The sequence below is a fragment of the Macaca mulatta genome, chromosome 2 (assembly GCF_049350105.2).
Source record: "Macaca mulatta isolate MMU2019108-1 chromosome 2, T2T-MMU8v2.0, whole genome shotgun sequence".
In the NCBI taxonomy this organism is placed as follows: Eukaryota; Metazoa; Chordata; class Mammalia; order Primates; family Cercopithecidae; genus Macaca; species Macaca mulatta.
Window position 1 is genome coordinate 18585033 of NC_133407.1, and position 22401 is coordinate 18607433.

Genomic DNA, 22401 nt, shown 5'->3' on the forward strand with positions numbered 1-22401 from the left:
AGAACTCTTATGGAGAACCTCTGCTAGGGCAGTGCGGAAGGGCAATATAGGGTGTGAGTTCCCACACAGAGTCCCCCCTTGGCACTGCCTAGTGGAGCTGTGAAAAGAGGGACGCTGTCTTCTAGACCTCAGAATGGTAGATCCACCAACAGCTTGCACTGTGTACCTGGAAAAGCCACAGGCACTCAATGCCAGTCTCTGTGAAAGCAATTGGAAGGGGAGCTGTTCCCTGCAAAGCCACAGGGTGAAGTTGCCCAAGGCCATGGGAGCCCACTTCTTGCTCTGCGTCCCTGGATGTGAGACATGGAGTCAAAGGAGATCATTTTGGAACTTTAAGGTTTGACTGCCCCGCTGGATTTTGGACTTTCACGGGGCCTATAGTCCTTTGGTTTGGCCAATTTCTCCCATTTGGAATGAGTATATTTACCCAATTCCTGTACCTCCATTGTATCCAGGAAATATCTAACTTGGATTTGATTTTATAGGCTTATAGGTAGAAGGAATTTGCCTTGTCTCAGATAAGACTTTGGTCTTGGACTTGTGGGTTAATGCTGGAATTAGCTAAGACTTTGGAGGACTTATGGAAAGGCATGATTGTGTTTTGAATTGTAAGGACATGAGATTTGGGAGGGGCCAGGGTGAAATAATATGGTTTGGGTATGTCCCCACCCAAATCTCATCTTGAATTGTAGTTTCCATAATCCCCACATGTTGTGTGAAGGATCTGGTAGGACATAATTGAATCATGGGGGCAGTTTCTCCTGTGCTGTTCTTGTGATAGTGAGTTCTCATGAGATATGATGGTTTTATAAGGAGCTTTTCCCACTTTGCTTGACACTTCTTGCTGCTGCCATGTGAAGAAGGACGTGTTTGCTTCCCCTTCCACCATGATTGTGAATTTCCTGAGGCCTCCCGAGTTCCGCAGAACTCTAAGTCAATTAAACCTCTTTCTTTACAAATTACTCAGTCTTGAGTAATTCTTCATAGCAGCATGAGAATGAACTAATATACCTCCCACTGTTTTAATCATTTTATCCTTTCCCTATTCACACACAGCCAATGTTTGTGATTTGCTGATTGGCTTAAGTGGTTCTCAATCTCATCATCAGAGTCATGCACCAGAGTCACCTGGAGGGCTTTTTAAAAATAAGATTGTTCCACCTCTACCCTCACCCCCTGCCCAACCCTCTTGGGTTCAGTAGATCTGGGTCAAGGCCTGAGAATCTGTATGTCTAACAAGCTCATAGGACATGCTGTGCTGCTAGACTGGGACCACAGTTTGAGAACTATTGGTTTAAAAAATTGAAAATGCTAAGTCAAAAACCTGGAATCTTGTGATGTGGGAAAGATTAAATATCTATTATGACTATGCCAATATCTCATCTGACTCTCGTAGTATATCTCTGTCGGTACTGTCATTATCTTCTTTACAGACAATAAGGCAGCTTTAGAGAACCCATACACAGAGTCCATTCAAGAGCTGGGATTTAAATGCTCATCTTCTTCAAAACTTGTATTCATTCTTTCACCATATGCTGCCTGCTCAGCATTGAGATGAGATGAAGTACTTCTATTGAGCTGTCAAATTCTCATGTCTTCTCATTATGTCTGGCCACTCAGGAATGGACTATGGTGAGAAAGAGGTAATGAAGGGAACCCACTGCAGAAATGAACACAAAAGCTGAACTTTCATGCCTTATTTAACAAGAATGCATCAGCTATATTGCCTACTTTAATACTCAGTTTTTAACACACAAATTACTGATTCTAGAATAAGGCCTGTGAAGTTGATGTACTTTCCTTTATCCAAATAACAGCATTTCACTCTTGGTGAGATTCCTAAGAAAAGTTATTTTAGGAACTGGGCCCTATACACATGTAGACACTTTAGCATCACATTAATTTAATTCTTCAAATGAACTTAAAGTCTAAATGGCTTGGTTGATAAGCACAAATGCCAGTAGTGTGAGTTTTAATGCTAACAGGCACCTTATAAAGCTAAGGCTAATATAATTCAATTGAGTTTAGAGGATTAAAAAAACTCTCAAATTTTGCCTAAACTAGCCAAGTTCAAGGGTATCAATCAAACATACTTTCCTGAAGGAATTAAAGTAACAGGGGAGATTTTTCTGCATGAATGCTAAAGGAATTTAAAAAATACCTAGAATGACTGCTTACTTTACATTTATATCCACTTTTATAATGAGAAAAATCACAGGGAAAAACATTTCTTTGAGAGTAAGGAATTCAAGAAACTGAAATCCACAGACAGGAACAATCAAAAAGAAAGGCTTTCAAAAGATTAATTGATATTTTATCCCTTTGAATACCTAATCTGCAAGAATTTTCAATGTCATTTAGAAAACATTAAATTCCTTGCAGACTGTCTGGGAAAATTAGGACAAAACAAATGAGAAGGAAAGAGGGGAAGAGAGCGAACTTTTCTGCTAGATGAAAGGGTGCCTTGTTTGATCATGGCTGAAAATTCTGTTTAAGGAAAACCAGCTCTATGTACACAGGCTGACTGCATTTTTTCAGTAAGCTCTCGATGTAATAGTGTATCACTAACAGACCGAATATGGTGCTATTCCATCTCATTAATGAAAAAGAACTAAAAGACTTCAGTTGTTCTGATTACCATTAACCATGATGGTGAGGCACCTGATGTGTGTCCAGAGAATCTGTAAAAGGCATAACATAGGCTATTGCAGAATCTATTTAAAAAAATTAAAATAAAGCAAAGATGCGATGTCATTGGGACCAGTGTATGTTTGCAATGGTGTACATATGAGGGATCTTGGCAATAAAAAGGGTAAAAAAGTACTTTCACAAGGTGACACTGGGGAATCAATTATGATGATGTTAGTAAGATAAATGAATATGATGGCTATCTAGGGAAAATAATTAAGAAAAGGAAACCTTTCTGATAAGTAACATTGCTGAAGGGGATTCATATTTCTAATAGACACATTGTAGATTTCCACCAATATTTTAAATTATTTCATATAAGAATAATTTTCCAATTATTCTACTGTCTCCAAATCCTTTCACATCCTCCCACCTCCATTTTCTTGTCATGAGTTTTTCCTATCCCGTTCAGAAAGCTCTCTATACTTAGTTGTTCATTCACATTTCCAGACTTCTTGGGAATTCTGAGTCTATTTTCCTCTTGTTATTTTAATCTTTTGAGGAGAAAGTTAGGATTATGTAGAATGTGTGTCTAGCAAATCAGCATTTTAACATATAGGTATCATTTATTCAATCAACAAATATTTATAATAAACACCTACCATGGGCCAGATGTTGCTGGATTATGGAGAAATAAGGTAAATATGAGTAGTCCTTGCTCTAAGAGTTTATAGCCTTTACTCTAGAGGGGAGAAACGATAAATAAACTGGAAATGGTGATTCAGTGTGCTAAATGTTACAATAAAGATATTCCCAGACATCTAAGGGGATAGAAAACTCTAAGACAAGACAAAAGGATAAGGGAGCCTTCCAAGAAGAAGAAAACATTTGAGACAATTGCTGTGAAACAAGCCAGCATTAGCAGGTTGAAGAGTAAAGGAAACACATTCTAGATAGAGGATTTGTTCATGTTTATCTATTCCCACTTACGCAAAGACCCTGCAGGCTAGTCCCATCCCAGAAACTGAAAGCAGTTCATTATGGCGGGAGAACAGAAGTAGGAAGAGATGAATGTGAAAAAGGAGGCATCAGGATCATGAAGGGCCTTGTTGCACAGGCTAAAGACTGAGGATTATGTCCTGAAAACTGTGAAAGGATTTCAAACATGTCATGTTTGTTTCAGAAAGGTAGATCTGGGGCTGTAGAGAAAATGAATTGAGTGGAAAGAAGGCTTGAATCAGTGAGACCAGTTAGATGGATATTCTGCTAGTCCTGCCAAGGGATAGCAGTTACCTAGAGTAACTTTCTAGAAAAGATACTTTTAAATTTTAGAACTGTGAGAGAAAATTCAGGCATCTGATTAGCCTAGTATTACCTTCCCTCGCTTTTTTCCTCCACATTTATTAAGAGTAAAAGCCAACATTGAAGTACATAATTGAGGATGAGTTCTTACTTAAAGATTTATTTATATCAAAATTTGAGCTTTAATACCATAAGGGATAAAACGAATGGCAGAGGCCTTGATCTCCAAACCTCCAGGAACTTATAATCTAAAGGTAGGTTGGAGAGAAGATAGTGAGGAATGTGCAAATATCTCACATAAGGTGGAATTCATCAGGTGCTAACAGAGAACTTTGAGAGTTTTCAAAATAAAGTGTGAAAATTGGACAGAAACTCACAGAAGAGATAGATCATTAACGATGGGTAAGATTCAATCCACGGAGATGGCAGGTGTGGCAGGGAAGAAATTCCAGGTGGAAAGTGAGCATGAGCAAAGACAAGAAAGCAAGCACTTTCTGCTAAACACATCCTACAGATAACTGTGACTAGTGAAAGAAGAGTCATGAAGTGGATAGAAAGAAAACTAGTTGGGAAAGTAGCTTGAAGATTATACTGTGGCAGGCCTTGAACACAAGGCTGATGAGTTCTTCTTAATTCTCGTAGCATTTGAGTTGTGGCTCTTGACAAAGAAAAATAATACACTTCTATTTATTTAATTATAATACATTTATTTAATATATTTATTTAATTTAATTTTATTTATTTAATTTATTTAATATTTATTTAATATATTTATTTAATTATAATACACTTCTATTTATTTAATTATAGTCCACCTTGCTGCTCAAAACTATTTAAGGCAGCTTCCAAGGTTGTATAAAATATTGCAGTGTGAAATAAGTGAGAAAAATGAGGTGAAGAGAAAGAGAGTAAGATGAAGTCAGCAAACAGGCTTATTAAATAAATGCTATTAAAACGTTATCAGAGTTAGTTAGCAATGATTTATACAAGTCGCTGTGTCCATTAGGTAAGAAAATAAGCTAGGTGCATTGAAGAATGATTCCTAATATGGAAGGAAGAGAGATGTTTCTCCTGTGAATCTGAAAGAAGCAGACACTATGCAGTCTAATGAACAACAGCCTTAATATAGCAAAGCAAGTTTCCAAGGGCTATTTATTATAGTGTCCTTCAAACATAAACAAATGGTACTGTGCCAAGGCATACTTCATGCAGAGCTGTTTCTCAGGGGTCCAGTGGAATGCAGTCATGCAGGTAAAACAGTTTTTTTTTTTTTAAAGCTTGATCCAAGGATCTAACTTAGAATATCCAAGGAAAATGGATATACTGCATAAGATCCAAATATTTCTCCAAAAATATCATTTCTCTTAGTCAAGGTTCTGAAAGGTATGAGTGGCAGTGACTTTGAAATTGTTATGCTTCTTGAAAAGTACTTGGAATGTAGCTTTCTTTGCTGCTGGGTACACACAGGTCCATATGTTTAAACTGTCAGCTGAAATTGGCATTGGATGATAGTCTCGAATGGAAGAAGTGAAGAAGAAGGAGAACCCACTGACTCCTTTCAACACATATACCCCTTCACTTTGAGGTTAGCTGCAGGAAGGGCAATATTCCAGTTAGAAAAATTTTAGGTCTTCTCTTATGCAGAGACCAACTAGCAACTATCATCATATTGTGGTTCTGCGGTATGACATAGTCGTTACACCTGCCTCCCTGTAGAACAATCTCCGTAAGCTAACTACAGCTTTGAGTAGTATTACATTTCTGGTATATACTGGTTACGAGTTTGAGGGCTGGTGTTAGAAAAGATGACTTTAGATTCAGAAATCTGATCTGTATCCTACTTTCTGGCAGTGATCAGATGGTAGGAATAGTTATCTACTAAGGTAACTCCTAATTGTTCTATTAACAAATTCTTGCAGATAAAATTTGTTAAACGTTAATCTTAAAATTTATTCAAGAATGTGTGTGAAGGATGAATAGGAAAGAGAAGTGCTAGGTGTTGACACCAAAACAATACTGAAATAATAAAACTAGAATGTAATAAGAACCCAGCCTGGACCTGGGTAATAGAATGGAATGGGTATAGCAGATTCAAAATACATTGTAGAAATAGAATCTACATGAAAAAGGAAGATTGCATGTGGCATAGAGTGCACCAAAACACCTCTGAGGTTTTAAGCAACATTGGCTGAAAGAAAAATAACTCACCAATTTGTAAAAAATTTCCTATCCTATTCCAAGCTTAGTATAACATTAAATCATATGGCTCTAACCCCAAAGAGAAGAGCTATACTCTAAGCTACTGTCAAAGACTCTTAACAATCTTAAACTTGTAGCTACACTTAAAAAATTTTGGCTTAGAGAAAGAATGCTTATAGAGGTTTGCTTGAACCCTAGGGAAGTCTGCAGAAGAAACTGGATTGAGAAGAAAGATTATGAGACTGGAATTGTGAATAAGAAGTTCGAATTATAAACGGGCCAGGTAAGAGTGGATGGGGATATCTAGGAAGTAGTTGGAAACATTGGCATGAAAATCAATCAAAATAGATGACTGGATTTAGCAATATAGATTTGGAGGTCATCTACATAAAAGTTAAAAGTGAGGAAGCACATGATGTCATTGAGGAAAAAAAATGAAGAAAAGCAAAGTGTTGTAAGACCAGCACCATGAGAATCTTGAGGCAGAAAGGATCTACACATTTCATTAAGCATAGGGAAAATCATCATTGAATAAATATGTATTGAAGAAGGTGCATCTGGGATAGAGGGCAATCAATGCTATAAGACCATAAAAACAGATTGAGAAAGATGAAATCAAGAACCTAGAAGGAAGAGTTAACACTGACAAAAAGAGGACTATGGCTTGACAAAAGAGGAAGATAGAAAGAAGGGAAAAATGAAGAAACAAACATTTGAAGATCAGATAAAATGTGGTACTGATCTTCTCATAAAGAAAGAGTCACTTTTTATCATAAATGGCAAGACTCGTGTTTGGAACTTAAGAAGGTGAAAAAGGTTAAAACAGCTGAAGGAGCATAAATATGAGTGTGGGTGCAGCTGAGCCTATAAAGAACCAATTTGCAGAGGACAAAGAAACTCCCTGTGGAATGATTGTGACAATCAAATGTTACAAATCAATCCACGTAAAGCACTCAGTGCCTAGAACATAGTATGTATGTGATGAATACTATGTGATGAATAAAACACCATTTTGCCTTCTCTCATGTTTGCATTTATATTTCATCAAGGACATTTAATATTCTGCTATATTTTTGTTAGGCAATATTATAATTGCCCTTGAGATAAGGAAAGAATTTATGGAAATCTTTCAAATTACCTTTAATTAGCTGGTAGCTCTTTGCAAGGTCATAGCATTTCTAACTAAACAATTTTCGAAGATTATCAACAATTATCAGACAAGGCCACTCAGGACTGTGGTGGATAAAAGAGAGACAGGTACATTCTGCAAACCAAAACAATCAAACATCCTTTTTTTGTCTAACATTAATGATGGCTGCATCTTTGCCAGTGACAACTCCAGCCTGTCTTTCTTCCTCCCAACTACTAAATAACACTTAAGACACACAATCATTCAATTGCCCCTCATTTCCAGATATCACTCAATGCAGAATAAATGATCACTTCTTCACGCCCTTCCCTAAGTCATATTACACGAGCTCCAATTCTGTAATAAGCCCTTCCAGATTTCCTTTTCTGAGATGTTCCATGGTTCAGCTGGTATAGATTCTCTCTTGTTTCAGCAAGCTAATTAACTTAAGTATGTTTGACTATAGTTGACCTTTGGTTTTCTTTGGCTAGTAGGCTTCAACCCTCCAGAACAAATATCTCAAAAATCTCAATAATTTTTACCAAATCTTCATTTTTATTTGCTAAAGTAACTGCTCAATTATGAATGAAATTCATATTTCCTGGATCTGGAGTCCTTTGCATTCCCATATCAGAGTCTCTTGGGCAGACTGCTAGACTCAGAGCAGGCACATAAAGTTGCCGGATAAAACATAATATACTGATATATTCCACATGATCAAAATAAATAAAACTTAGTGGTAGAAAAGAAGGAAGAATAAATAATATCTTGGGTGGCAAAAGCACTTAGAAGTTATATCAGCTTGATTGGGTAAGTATAAGTATTTTGTAATTATAGCTCAGGGAAACAAACTACCTTCAATGGCAGATTTCATTTTAAGCAGAAAAGAAAAAAAAAAAAAAAAAGAAAAAGAAAAAAGTGTATACAGTAGCAGTTTAATTTGCAGAAGTTCGACATAATATGTAATTAAAAGTGTATTATATATGGTCCCCTTTCGAATATGTCATACCAATTCTGTAAACCACAAGGGCCTTGATATCTCACATAATATAAACTGGGAAGATTTTAGGTTGTTACAATTGCTGCATGCAAGAAACACAATATATCATTTGAAATGCGATTCCAATATGAAAAATGGCATTAACAATCGGTTATAGAAATGTTGATCTTCTGGTAGGTGGAAAGTGGATTTACATAAAATTTAATGACTTTAGATTATAGAATCACTCAAAAATTCTGCCAATTCTATATAGAGATATAATGTCTCTCTTAATCTTGCCCTAAATGCCATAATGTAGAGATGTGATGAGCGGAGGTGGAGAAAATGTTAGCGGTTACCACTGCTACCGCTATCATCCATATAATCACCACACTCATCATCATCATCTTTATTTTCATTTTCATACAGTCATGTTTTTCTGGTACATAAATGTCTCCTTAAAAGTGTTGCCATTTCAAAGACTGTTACTAAAGTTTTAATAAATTATAAGTGTAGCAAAGCAATATTTCAAAAAGTTTAGGAAATAGAAATTGAAAACATATATGATAATTTTATGCATTTCTTTCTAGATTTTTTCATGTGTATGTTTTAGACCTCAAAATCATAACAATTGTTCACTTTTGTCATCTTTTCACTGTGCATTATAAACATTATTTTTCATGTTGTAATCAAATATTTATATTTCTCATACTAATTCACCTAATATCATAATAGTTGGCCAATAAGAAAGATAACATAATTAACTCTCTATTTCTTTTATTTTTAGATATTGAGTTTGGAAACTATTTCAAAAGACCCCTTTCTTTGGATCAGTTAATCTAATATGGCAAATATAAGATCAGTGATTCTTCAAAAAGTCCTAACACTTTCCTGAATGCAAAGAAAGGAAGCAGAAAGGAAGCTTCAATTATTTAATATCGATCATGAGTCACTCCCTTACTAGGTATTTTGGACATATCTTTTCAATTAATCCTTGTATTGTTGTGTATACATAAAGAGGTAATAGATTATCTACTCTCTACTCTTAAGGAGGGAAAAAGTAAGCTTCAGAAAATTTAGGTAACTCTAATTGTTAAATAATTATTAAATAATATGACCCAGAAGTCACATACACCCTGTGAATTCTAAAAATCATTTTGATTTTTTCTACCATACTTTTTCCTGTTCAAAATTGCATGTGTGAGAATGAAAACAAACAGTTTCTGGTGGTAAATTTTTAGATAAGATGATCACATAATCAAAATCATCTTTCATTTTGTCTTTCCCCTAACATGTTTAGCACACAAACTTCCCTTAGCACAACAGTATTTATTTATTTAGTTTTTGCTAAAGGAATTAGAAGCTTTGTACTTCAATGTTGAATTTGTGAAAGATTTACAAAATCAAGCCCTGCTTTAAGAAGCACAATTAAAAATACCAGCAAATCAACAAACAGTTAAAAGCAATAGAGAGAACATGCTACCAGGAACATTTGCAATATACTCCATCTAATTCCAACTATTCTGAAAACCAAGGCCAAGGGGAAATAGATTAAGCTTGGTATTTTACATTGTCAGCTAAAAATAAATATATTCGTTCATCTGGAGAGAGAGATGTGCTGAGACACTGAACTCAAGGATCTATTAATCATTTGCTTCTTTATATAAAAGACGTTGGGTAAAATAACAGACAATTATGTTTGCTGTGGCTTCTCAAAAGGCTGGTAACATTGTTTAAATGTTCGTGTAATGTATCACTGCTCTAAGAAAGAAGAGGTTAAAACGTTACATTTTAACTGAGAGAAAACATTTCAATAGGGATGTCCAATTACATGGTTCAGGCATTTTGCATTCTGATAAACTAATTTAACATAGAGTCTAGAGAACTGTTAACATGTTTGTTAGGCAGGATCTCTCCAGAATCAGATGTCGCTGGCATGCCTCTGGCAAGGGCTGAATCATGCATAGTCAATTCATGACTATATTCTCTGACAGGCTCCTCAAGTGCCCACTGTGTGCTGTTGATTTAAAAAGGGAACCATGTGATTTCAGTAACAGATGTGTGGATTCCTGCACATGCAATTAGCTTACTTTAGAGTCCATTGTTGTCTTGAAAGTGCTCTGCTGCATACTATGTAAGGCTCTGCCCTTTTGTAGACGACTGAGGCACTAAGTGATGCTGTGTGCTGCTGCTGTGGGATGCTTTAAGTCAGTCGCTGCCACTCACTGAAAGAGTCTACTGCAGAAAGCATTTTGAGAAGCTGCCTTTTGATTTGATGTGTGTGCTGCATCACCAAGCGTTGTCTTTCTCTGACCTTGCCACAGAGGGTAGTCCTATCTCCGGCCATCCCAGGCTTGCCGTGTGTAGTGTTTGGCTTTTAGACAAGACCAGGAAAGCTTTCACTTATGATCGGATTGCAAAGCAGCACACAGTACTCAGGGAAGCAGTTACCCAGGGGGAAACAGAATAGCTAAAATACTGGTAGATCGAGAGTAATTTCAGTGTACACTAATCAACAACCACAACAGTAACAGAGAAACCACCTCAGGTGGTGTGACAAAGATGTCAAATATATTTTACTACAAATCTTTTGAGATGATATATTTCTCACCTTTTCTCTAAATTTCTAAAAGTATAGGATTCTAAAGGCTGCCAAGAGGATATTAAACAGAATATATGTTTGATTTTCCTGGTTTTGGTGATCCCCTGTTGCTGCTGTAAGTCCTAGAAGACCAATATATAATGAAAAATTTTAAAAATTAATACAATATAAAAATAAACACTCTTAAAGGGTTTTAGTATGTCACTACCATAATCAATTATTCTGTACACACTTTTATGAAATAAAAAAGCTGAAAAATGCTAATTTTAAGGGCACTTCATACGTATTATAAAGAATATCAGTGATAGTATTTAGTTTGGAATACTTATAAAAATAAATTGACTAGAGAGAGCAGGGGTAGGTAAACTATAGCCCACAGACCAAATCCAGCTTGCTGCATATTTTTGCATATAAAGCTTTAATGAAATATAGCCATGCTCACTTATTTGCACATGGCTTGTGTCTGCTTTCACGCCACAGTGGCAGAGTTGAATAGTATGACACAGACTATATGGCTTGCAAAGCATAAAATATTTACTATCTGGACCTTTACAGGAAATGCTTGCTGGATTAGAAGATAAGGCATAGAATTTTACACTCACCTAACCCATCCTTTGAAAAAACAAACAACGAAAACAAAAAAACAACCTGGGCTAAATAACAGTTATGTTTACATATTAATCCAATCTAGTTTCTTACTTTAATACATAAATAACAATTATGGTCCCACAGGAAAAGTCTTAATGATTCAATTTTTATAATTTAGCAAACAAAATAAATGCACCAGCAGGAACACAATAACTCAGCGTGCACATGCCTATTCGTCAAATACTTGCACAAATATCATGTAAAAAGTCCCGCTCTGCAGACCACTCTTATGATATCTGTCATGTACTATGTTATGTGACAGTTCTGTATATCCTTTGACTATGTTAGAATCTTTGTTCTTTCGGGGCAAGAAATGGATCTACCCTTAGTTTTTTGTAGCACTGTAGGTGCTCTGTAAATATTAGTTGAATAAATGAAGAATAAGTGGAGCAAAGAATCTAAGAACTTATTACAAAGAAAAAAATCAATTCATTAAAGAAAGGTAGTTTTGTAGTCAATATAAATGCACAGTATTTGAGCAAAAAAAAAATGAAATTGATTTTCATGTGTGGCTTGTGGGAAACATAACAATGTGTCAGGTCCTTTACAATAAATACAATTTAATGGCTAATTGTTCCTAATTGGAGGTACTAATGGACTTAATTTTTAATTAAAAGATGGAAATTATTTGTAATTAGCTCATGGAATCTATGAAAACCAATGTCGCTTAGAGTTTGAAAGATGGTCTTGTTCTTGTTCTTTGAAGCAGCTAAAATACTGTGCCTCTCCCTCCTCTGGATAATAGAGGATAGTTTAACACAATAATTCTCACCGAAGATGCAGCATAAAAAATAGGCTTCAATTACATCTTTGCTTGGACATCACAAATTCCAAATGAATGAGGCTTTCCAATGCCAACTTAGATTGCTGAAACAAAAACAATGTGAGAGACTGCATGCTGTTCATAACAGTGAATTTTGTCTTAATTGCATCAAGTACTCCAGTGAAGCACTTTATTCGTAGAGCACAGCTCCATGGTTAGAAATCAGAGATTTAAAAACTTCTTATTGGACCAGTATATTGTGATTTATGCAAACTTTTTCTGTGAAATCTCATCATGAAGTTGTACTGATAACACTATTTCAGCCTATTTCAGCTGGTGCATAAAAGGTTAGAGCAAAGAATGAAAATGCTCCACAAGTTCTACAGGTTCTTTTCAGTGTATTTTTCAGGCCCCGTTTTTCTCTTCTTTTTTATTCTCTTGTTTTTCAAACCTAGGTTCAAATTCTGAACTCAAAGCTCTTTAGAAAAAGAGGATAGATTTTGATTCTCCTTTAGTTCTCTGGTGATAGTAGTCTTTTGCTTGATTTCATGCTGATGTCATTCAAGGAAATTAAGCTCAAAACAACTGAAATAAAAATTTGACTACAAATTATCTTCAGTTTTCATAAGTGTTTCATAAAACCCAACCATGTATAGAAAATGGTATTTTACTATGCCTTTACATATTTTTTCACTAACATTTGCTTAAGAGAGAAGGAGTTTTAAAGGAGTTATAGTTGTTACGGAAAAGAAATACTAAAAAGAGAATAGATTCCTGATTTGGTGTGAAAATGTAGAGGGCAGTTTCAGCCTTCTGTCTTCTCTCCTTGAAATGAGCTAGGTAAGGCCTCGCAGAGATGTAGGCAAGAAGAGGTGACTCCAGGGAAATAAATCAGAGGTGCTTCTGTTTCCCAAGCTTCCTTCTTTCTTTTGAACATCACCACTTTTGCTTTAACTCTTTCTTCCCAGATTATTATTACTTTTAAGGCATATTCATTGTTGAAGCTTAAATATTTACCTCAGATTCTTCCTAAGTAAAATATTCTTGAGCCTTGTATAATGTATTAATGGCAAAGAACAAACAAAACAAAATTAAAATATGCAAAAATACCCTCACTTCATTCATCACTTTTTATGTTCACATTAATTAACTCCCTTAACTTCTGTCACTTTCACCTCAAATTCACCGTGGTCACCTGCTCCCATGATTCAAACTTTGTCAAGAAATAGTTCATTATCCAAAATCTTAAATCCAACTATTTTACTAACTACATTGTACATCTCATTAAAACTGCTTATCTCTATATTTTGTTTTCTATCTCTCATCCACCACTGCCTTCTTTTTTCTTCCTTCTTTGTTTTTCCTTAAATCCAGTTTGCCACTCAACTACTTTCTTGCCAATGTCATAATTGCACACTCTCCTTTTCCTCACTTCACCTAGTAAATACTAACCCTGCATTAATTCACCTGTCTGCCTTCTTGGCTACTGATTACGACCGCAGAAAATCAAATATCCTCACAGATTAATCACACAAATACATAGTCCATAGCTTCAAATGAACCCCCACTGCTACCCCTCAAAATTCTATGGATTGTTAGTTGGCCTTCTCATGCCATAGTTTTCCAAATCTCTGTTCTTCTTAAATCCTTACTATGTGCCATCTCTCACTCACTCTCAGAAGTTGACATCACTTAATACTACACAGAAAACCAAATAGTATTTGTCTTCCTGAGGATTTCAAATATTCTTTCTAGATTCTTGATTCTCTGTACTTTATGCATTCAACATCACAAATAACAACACAAATAAATGTTGTTATTAATGTTATAACAGTCTATTATACCATAGTAAGTGGTATAATTATTTATATATATATATATATATATATATATATATATATTTTTTTTTTTTTTTTTCTTTGAGACGGCGTCTTGCTCTGTCGCCCAGGCTGGAGTGCAGTGGTGCCATCTCAGCTCACTGCAAGCTCCGCTTCCCGGGTTCACGCCATTCTCCTTCCTCAGCCTCCCGAGTAGCTGGGACTACAGGCACCCGCCACCTTGCCCGGCTAGTTTTTTGTATTTTTAATAGAGACGGGGTTTCACCGTGTTAGCTGGGATGGTCTCCATCTCCTGACCTCGTGATCCGCCCGCCTCGGCCTCCCAAAGTGCCGGGATTACAGGCATGAGCCACCGCACCCGGACAAAAATATATATTTTACTCAGGGGTCTATTTTCTGTTCATCTTTGTGTCCCCAGTACTTTTGTGTAGTGTCTAGCACTCAGAAGTTGTTCAATAAATGTTGAAATATTGATTGAATGAAATTAAGTTATGTATCTGTAAATTATCAAGCAGATATCTCAGCTTCAATAAATTAAAGCAATTTAGTTGGATTCTACACTGGCAAATGATTATTTGTTCTGTCCAATATTGACATATTGGAAGATTTTAGAAGGAGATATTACAATGCTATTTCCTGTTTCACTTTCCTGATGTGGCCAAGGGGTGAGAAAAACATATTCAATTTCTGAAAAGTCATTGAAGTTGTCCTACCAGCCAATTAACAAGCATTTTGGAAAGGCAAATCTATTTCTATTTAGATGTAGATCAAAGAAGTCTGTGAAACTTATTTCAAACTATCAATTAAATCTTACAAGGGAAAATAACTGTGAAATCTCCCAAATTTCATATTAACTCTATATTGGGTCCCTTCCTTTTTACTCCACTGCTGGGAACCTAGGATGATTTTTTATTATAAATACAATATATCATATCTAATCTTTTTAACTGTTCCATGTGATTTTTATGTCTTCCTGCTCCAGACCACACAAAATTTTCAGATTAAGTTTCTTAAAGCATTGCTTTTATCAAGTCGCTCATCTGCTCTACAACTTTCAGTGGCCTTGTGTATGCAATCAGGTGAGAACTCCTGAGCCTAGATTTTTAGCCAGATCTTCTGCCTCAATCGACTTACGTAGAGCCGGACCTATGACTGACATCTGATAAGTACTTTTAATGATTTGCTTGCTTTCTCCATTATGTTCTTGAAAGTAAAATCAGGAAACCTAGTTGAAGGTAAGTTCCAGTTTGTGTCTTTTATTTTTATGAATATTGGTAAATTATCAAGAGTAGATGTATCTTGTTAATCAAAAGTACCATGTATGAAATACTGTCTCTTCCCAGGGGCCCTAAACCCTAAATGAAATTGGCATGTTAAGATATGACAGGAAATACACTTTGGGAAAAACTAAGTGATATTTTCATTAGTGGCAATCTACTGTAGAGACCTTGAAGAGGACCAAAAGCCATTATTTTTCCTCAATGGGACATTATTAATTGAAGTTTAAAGATGAGTATTCAGCCAGGAACATAACTAAATAAGGCTATAAAAATTAAAAAAGAATTACCCTTCAGATGCTGGGTGAAGCAAACAGGTGGCTAAAAGCAAGATTTCCCCTGCTTGAAAACCACCATCAGGTTGCCAGATTCAACTGCTCCATGGGGTCTTTCAGTCTATTTCTGACCTTTGATTCTTCTTCTGTCTTCCCAATGCATTTTTGTCTTTGTATTTTATGACCTTGCTGTCTGACATGTCAAAGAATCAAAGAATCAAAGAATTCATGCTCTTCAGATTGCCAGTATTTAATTAAAAATTAACTGAAATAAAAAATTGTGCCCATTTTTCTCTTTGCAAGAAGTCAAAATTCAAAATTAAAATGAAAGCACAAGAGGATCTGTGCAGTTCAAAATAAAAATCCACCTCTTTACATAGACATATCCTATGACATACTGCACTACTAAATTTCATGAAACAACTTAAATACTGCTAATTAAAACCCTCAAGACACTAACATATTTTCCAATCAACCTCTGCCACTTTGTTGTATAAATGGAATAATGGCAGCTTTTCTTTCAATATCCGGAAGAATCATTTTGGGAACAAATCTGAAGTTTTGATTCATTCAACAAACAATTATATTGAGCACATACTATGTGTCAGACCCTATGCAGGGTGCTGAGCAAGCAAATGGGATGATTTTCCAATCTAGAAGAATTCTGGTCTCTAAAGCAGTGCTTCTCAAACTATTTTTTTTTTTTTTTTATTAACCTGTGCCCTCTTTTGCTATACATAAAATTATTTTCCCAGTTTTCAGGAATTTGATGACCGTGTCTAACACTGAGAATCACTGATACACAGAACACAGACTCTATCTTCTGTGTATCCTTGACAGACAAAATGGCTTTGAGTTTTTACTTTCTATTTAAAATGCAACACATTTATTTTCGAGACTTATAACAGAATTACAATATTAAGTTTATGTTTCTGAACTACACAGGCCCCCTTCCAAACTGGAATTCAAATTTCCTGCACCCACCTCTGTTGAGAATCACTGCTTTAAAGAATTTGGGAAAAAACCAGGCAACCTCCATCTCTCCCCTCCAATCCAGTCTTAAAAGAATGAGAATTTTCCTACCTGACACAACAGCTGGTGGAGTATCATAATCCTGTCTTGGGATTGAATCTTTGAATGAAAAGAGCATGAGAAAGAATGCAATGAAGTACAAAAGAAAATAAAATAGAATCAGCCCTAACGCGTGGAAGAGTCCGCTGTGTGTCATATGGTTGCCTGACCCCCCTGCCTTAGAGCAGTAAAGGCATTATGATTCCTCATTTGCATTTGATACCATGGTCCCTATTACCACAATACTGTACATGTGATTAGGTCCCGTTAGACTTGCTGGGACAGTACAGTTTGTACTGAAACATTGGCATCTTCCACAGCCTGTTTGGTACCTCCCTTAGGGAATCAATATAAACATTTTACCCTCTCTGGCTGACAAAAGAGTTCTACAAGGCAGCCCATCTAGAGGGGGCCCAGAGCATGATATCAAACAAAGTCCTGGAGAACAAAAGAAAGAACTAAAATTTAAAAGAGAAAAATAAAAAATTTGTACATTCTCATATTCTATGGAGGCTACCACATTTTGAAGGCAAATTTCATTATGTATCACTCAGCTCCAGCTCTGATCCCAGTGGTTGTCAGTGAGGCAGAGCAGAGGGTGCTTTCGCCTCAGGGCCAAAAAGCTTTATGTGTTGTAACTGTGGGAGCAGAGATACACAGAACAGAATCTATTGAACATGATGGTTATCTTTATCCCAAGTCTCCTAGCACTGAAGGTGTCAAATTCTAGATAAAGCTTAATTAAACTACATGGCAATCATTTCAAAATTAGGGGTTACATGGGACAAAATATATCTGCTTTTTAAAGATGAAAAAAGAGCTTTTGACTCACTGGAATTTCTTTAGCCAGGGATCTTAAAAAGGAGATTGCCATATGGCATAGGCCTAGGGTCCCCTTCTAAAAATGGAAAATTCTAATTTTGCCCCCACTCCCCTTGGAGGGGTAAACTCTAAAAGAAACTTGATATTGTTTAGATTCAAATCAACTGCCAACACATGGTTAAAGAGATGCTCTTGTGTGACTCTTATTCCATTTATATGACCTTTATTAAAAGCAAAAATCCCAAATTTTCTTTTTCAACCCATGTGACAACTTTTGGATTATCACGTATTTCTCACTTTCATCTCCTTGCCACAAAAGGTTAATCACTCTCTCCTGAGTAAATGGCATGTGAGAAGACAGATTAGAACTTGAACATTGCAAGGCACTTTGAGCAACAAAAGCAAACATGATCAAAAGATTCAAATGCAAATAAACCAGACACATGAGTTATTTTGTTTCTTGCAACAGGTACCTGAACTACTGAGTTGATTATAATCCCCAAATCTAGAATAATTAGAATAATTTTTAAAGTTTTTCCAAATTTTTAAATAATAGTAGTAATTCCTAGTACCTTTTGAAAAATTGCAATCACACATTACCACTCCAAACCAAAAAAAAAAAAAAAAAAAAAAAAAGTTAATTATTGGACCATGCTACTAGTCATTTTCCAAGAATATATTTATAACATTTTAAAATAAATAATAAAAGCCAATAATGTTTATTGCTGAATAGCTGGATAATGTAGAAAAGCAAAATGATTAAAATAGACGTTACTCCTAATCCTATCACTTGGAAATAGCCACACTTGTTTTATATTTCTCTGTGGCCTGATAATACTTCTTTATAGTTGATATTGAACTCCGCACATGCAAATTTACCCCCCCCCCCTTCTCTCTCTTTCTTTTGACAGGGTTTCACTCTGTCATTCAGGCTGAAATGCAGTGGCACAATCATAGCTTACTGTAACCTCAAACTCCTGGGCTTTATTTATCTTCCTGCTTCCGCCTCCTCAGTAGTTACATTATAGGGCACACAATAATGTAATGCCTAGCTAATTTTCAATTTTTTTTTTTATTGTGATGGGGTCTTGCTACGTTATCTAGGATGGTCTCCAACTCCTGACCTCAAGCAATCCTCCTGCCTCAGCTTCCCAAAGTGCTGTGGTAATAGGCATGAACCACCACAGCCTGCCTTACTTCCAATTTTTTAAAATTTAACATTATAAATCAACTTTTTCCTAATTAACACTCTTATGATTTCATGCTGCATTACGTTCTGGTTTATGGATGGATTATGACATATTTAATTATTCTTCTTTGTTAGACATTATAAAGAGCACTGTGTCAAGTATTTTTGAGGTATAATTACTTTTCTGATATTTTAGAATATTTCCATAGACGAGCTTCTCAAAACTGTAACTTCTTTTTAGTCAGTATAAATGTTTTGAAGTATCTCAATTGACTACCTTGCTATCCAACTGGTACTTACACAAACTGAGATTCCTATCATCAAGTAATCAATGCTAGAGAACACTTATTTTCCTACACCTTCATTAGCAATTTGTACTGCATTTTGATAGCTTTATTTGATGGGATATATGTACATGTATATTTGATTACTGTTTGTTTCTTTGATTATAATTTTTGTACATGTTCCTTGGCATTCTATTTACTCTTTTATCAACTATCTGTTCATGTTCTTTGGCATTTTATCTATTGAGGCTTTTTTACTATGGCGGTAACTTATTTGAATTCCGAATTCATTTTTTTAAACAACAAAAGTGTAATATTTACAAATACACACTCATAGCACTAGACTTACATTTAATGCCAGTTCATTTATTGTTTCTAAGACTCCCTTCAAAAGTCTTTCATTTTACAGTAAGGCTAAACCAATTTTTTAAAACTATTACCTTTTTAGACATATTTTCTGTTTTGTATTTGAGTGTTTTAAATTAATTAATATTTTTTCTTGAAAAACTATTTTAGGAGATGTACTCATTACCATTTATGATACAGTTTCCTGAATCAGAGTCCATTTAACATCCTGTTAGCTTTTAAAAAATTTGTCTTAATATTTATATTCATACCTAATAACAGAAAAAAGAACAATATCTAAACAAACTGAATAATTGAGGATTTTCACCTGATACCAACAAAATTTCAGAGCAGTAAAGGAGTGGTGTGACTGAAAAATGCTAGAGAACTGTGGGGACAGATGGAGTACAATTACAAGGTTATTTTTGTGAGTGACTATGGTTACACTGTGGAAATCAATGATCACAAATCATCAGTGACTTGGAGAACACAAACCAAACTGCAGATACAAAACCTGCAGAACAAAAACTTTTTATTTCTTCCAACAGATTCTGGTGACATTGTAAGCCGCTGGTGACCAGCAACTGAACAAATGAAAAGGAGATAAGACACTTGTAAAACAAGATTGTCATGCAATTTGGAGGTTCTCATAACACAGTAAAATCTCCAGTGGTTTCTGCTAAAGCTTATAATAAAGTGATAAGACGTTATGGATAATGGGGCTTTGGTTCCATCGAGGGAATACTGTGACAAAAATATAAACAAAAGTAGAAAAGCTATGAAAATCCTTCAGGGTCAGCAGAGCCCTGAAATAAAACAGTTACACTGCTTGCATAAAATGCATTATTTTTTGAGGCCTGCAGATTCTGTCTAGCTTAAAATAGAGAATTGAACAATAAACATTTGAGGTGGCAAATTGTAGAGAAAGGTTAATTAAACTACATGGCATTCATTTCAAAATTTGAGGTCATGGGAGACAATGATATCGTCTTTTATGAAAAGGAAAAAGAGGTTTTGGCCCAATACAATTCCTTTAGCCAGGGACTTTAAAAGGAAGAGTGGGACTAAGCCTGTGTTCAAGATCCCCCTTCTAAAAATGGAAAATTCTAATACAGCTACAACTTCCGTCAGCCCTGATCGTTTCCTACTCTAGATTATTCACTGGGTCACTCTCTGCTCTGCCCTTGGAACCTATCTGTTTCTAGAGTTTGGAATCCTATCTTAATCTTGACTTGTCACTGTTCACACCTTGTTTTGCAGAATTTCTGTGAGCTCAGATGTCTGAAATCCTCTGAAATGTTTCAGTTAGGAGAGAGACACAGTCAGATAGTTTTAGATTGACTACTTGTGACAACAGGGTAGAGAATGGATTGGAGCAAACTGAAATTTAAAGCTTGAAGAACAGTTAGGAAACTATTACAATTAATCAAATGAGTCCCAGGGCAGAGACTCCAGAAATGTGGAAGAAAGAATGTATTTGACCAATGTCTATGAGAGAAAACCAGTGGGACTTGAAAAGTAATTGTGTATGGTGGTGAGGGAGAAGGAAAAGCTCTCGCTCGGGACTTAGGTGTATGGTTTGGCTACAGGGAAAATGGTCATGTCATTGGTTTGCAGGGAAATGGAGCAGAAACATACAAGAAGAAGAGGTTTCAGTTGGAACGAAGCTCTGGAAAGCTCATGAGATTAGTTTGGGTCATGCTGACTTTGCGATGTCTGAGGGAGATTTCCATGGAGATACTTAACAAGTAGTTGGATAAATGAGTCTAAAATTCTTAGATGAGGTTAGCATTGGGGACTGAGATTTAGAGTCAACATGGAAGCCAGGGCTTACAACCATGAGAGTGAATCAGATTGCTTACGAAAATCATGTGGCATAAGTATGTTACAAACGAAGCTCTGGCTTACCAATCTGTGCAGGAAGAGAAGAAGGAGTGGCCAGAGAGGTTTGAGGAGAACCAGAAAAACCTTGGGCAGGAGTCACAAACTGGGAGTTCTTGGGACAAACTGGGCCCAATATTTAAATATAGAGGAATTTCAAATCAAAATCAAGAATTCAGCTTATCTTTAAAAGTTGGAAAGTGAGACCACCCTGGGTCTGTATGTCCATGTGGCAATAGCCATCACAATAGCTGTACTACTGATGGAGTAGTGGCTGTCCTCTTCAGACAAGGCATCCTTATTTCAGGCTGCCAAAGGCACCACCTCTCACTTCTATTTGCCCAAAACTCAGGCAGAGATAGTATTATTATTGTACGGAAAATACATCTTATCTAAAATATAATCTCCAATGTCATATATGTGTATATGGTATGAGTATGTTTATGATATAGGCAAATATTTAAAAATTGATTATGTATTTCCAAGGGTTTTTGCTTGAACTTGATCCACTTCATTCATTAATATGACTTGGCTGGACTCTACTGGCTTTTGAGTTTGCTACCTTAAAAGACTATGTTAGCAGCCAAAGAAATGGAGACGTTAAAGAAATTATTTATAACAAGTGAAATAGTGCCGGTAAGTGAGTTATACCATGGATTTTACAGTGTGCTACATCACTTCTGGCTACCTAAACTAGACTCCCACCAGTTAGAAGCCACTGGAGGTGAAGGGTATGAGCAGCTCATTTGAGAAGCACATACTGGGTATCACACTGTATAAGGAATGCTGCATATTGTCATTTCATTAACACTCACAACATCTCTGGGATGCAAGCATTATGTTTCCCATTTTGTAAAATGAGAAAGCAAAAGTTCTGAGAGGTTAAGTAACCCGCCTAAACATGCAGAGCTAATAAGGGAGCAAAGCCAGGTTTCGAACTCAAGTTTAAAAACAAAGCTGACTGATCTTTCCATTATGCCAGGATTCCTCCCCATCAATGAAAATGTTGGAAAGATGCAATAAGGTAGAAAAATCTGATTTTACAAAATCATCCTCAACTGGATAATAGTCACTCCAAATGCCAATCAAAATTCAGATAAAAAGAATCTATGAAGTCATATCAAAGAATTAGAGTGACAGTCTAAGAAAACAAAGTAACAGTATTCTGG

The 22401-nt window shown here is 35.8% G+C and overlaps 1 protein-coding gene across 12 annotated transcripts in view; it reads right to left on the minus strand.

Annotated features, from left to right (window-relative positions):
- Positions 1-22401, minus strand: part of RBMS3 (RNA binding motif single stranded interacting protein 3) — a 746078-nt gene that overhangs the window by 60343 nt on the left and 663334 nt on the right. For 4 of the 12 annotated variants that reach the window (XM_002803044.4, XM_015132336.3, XM_015132338.3 and 1 more), the window contains one exon: positions 16724-16771. The exons of the other annotated variants lie outside the window; for them this stretch is intronic. In XM_002803044.4, coding sequence (XP_002803090.1) covers positions 16724-16771 — 48 coding nt within the window. The remainder of the gene's footprint in view (positions 1-16723; positions 16772-22401) is intronic. 12 annotated transcript variants of the gene reach the window in all.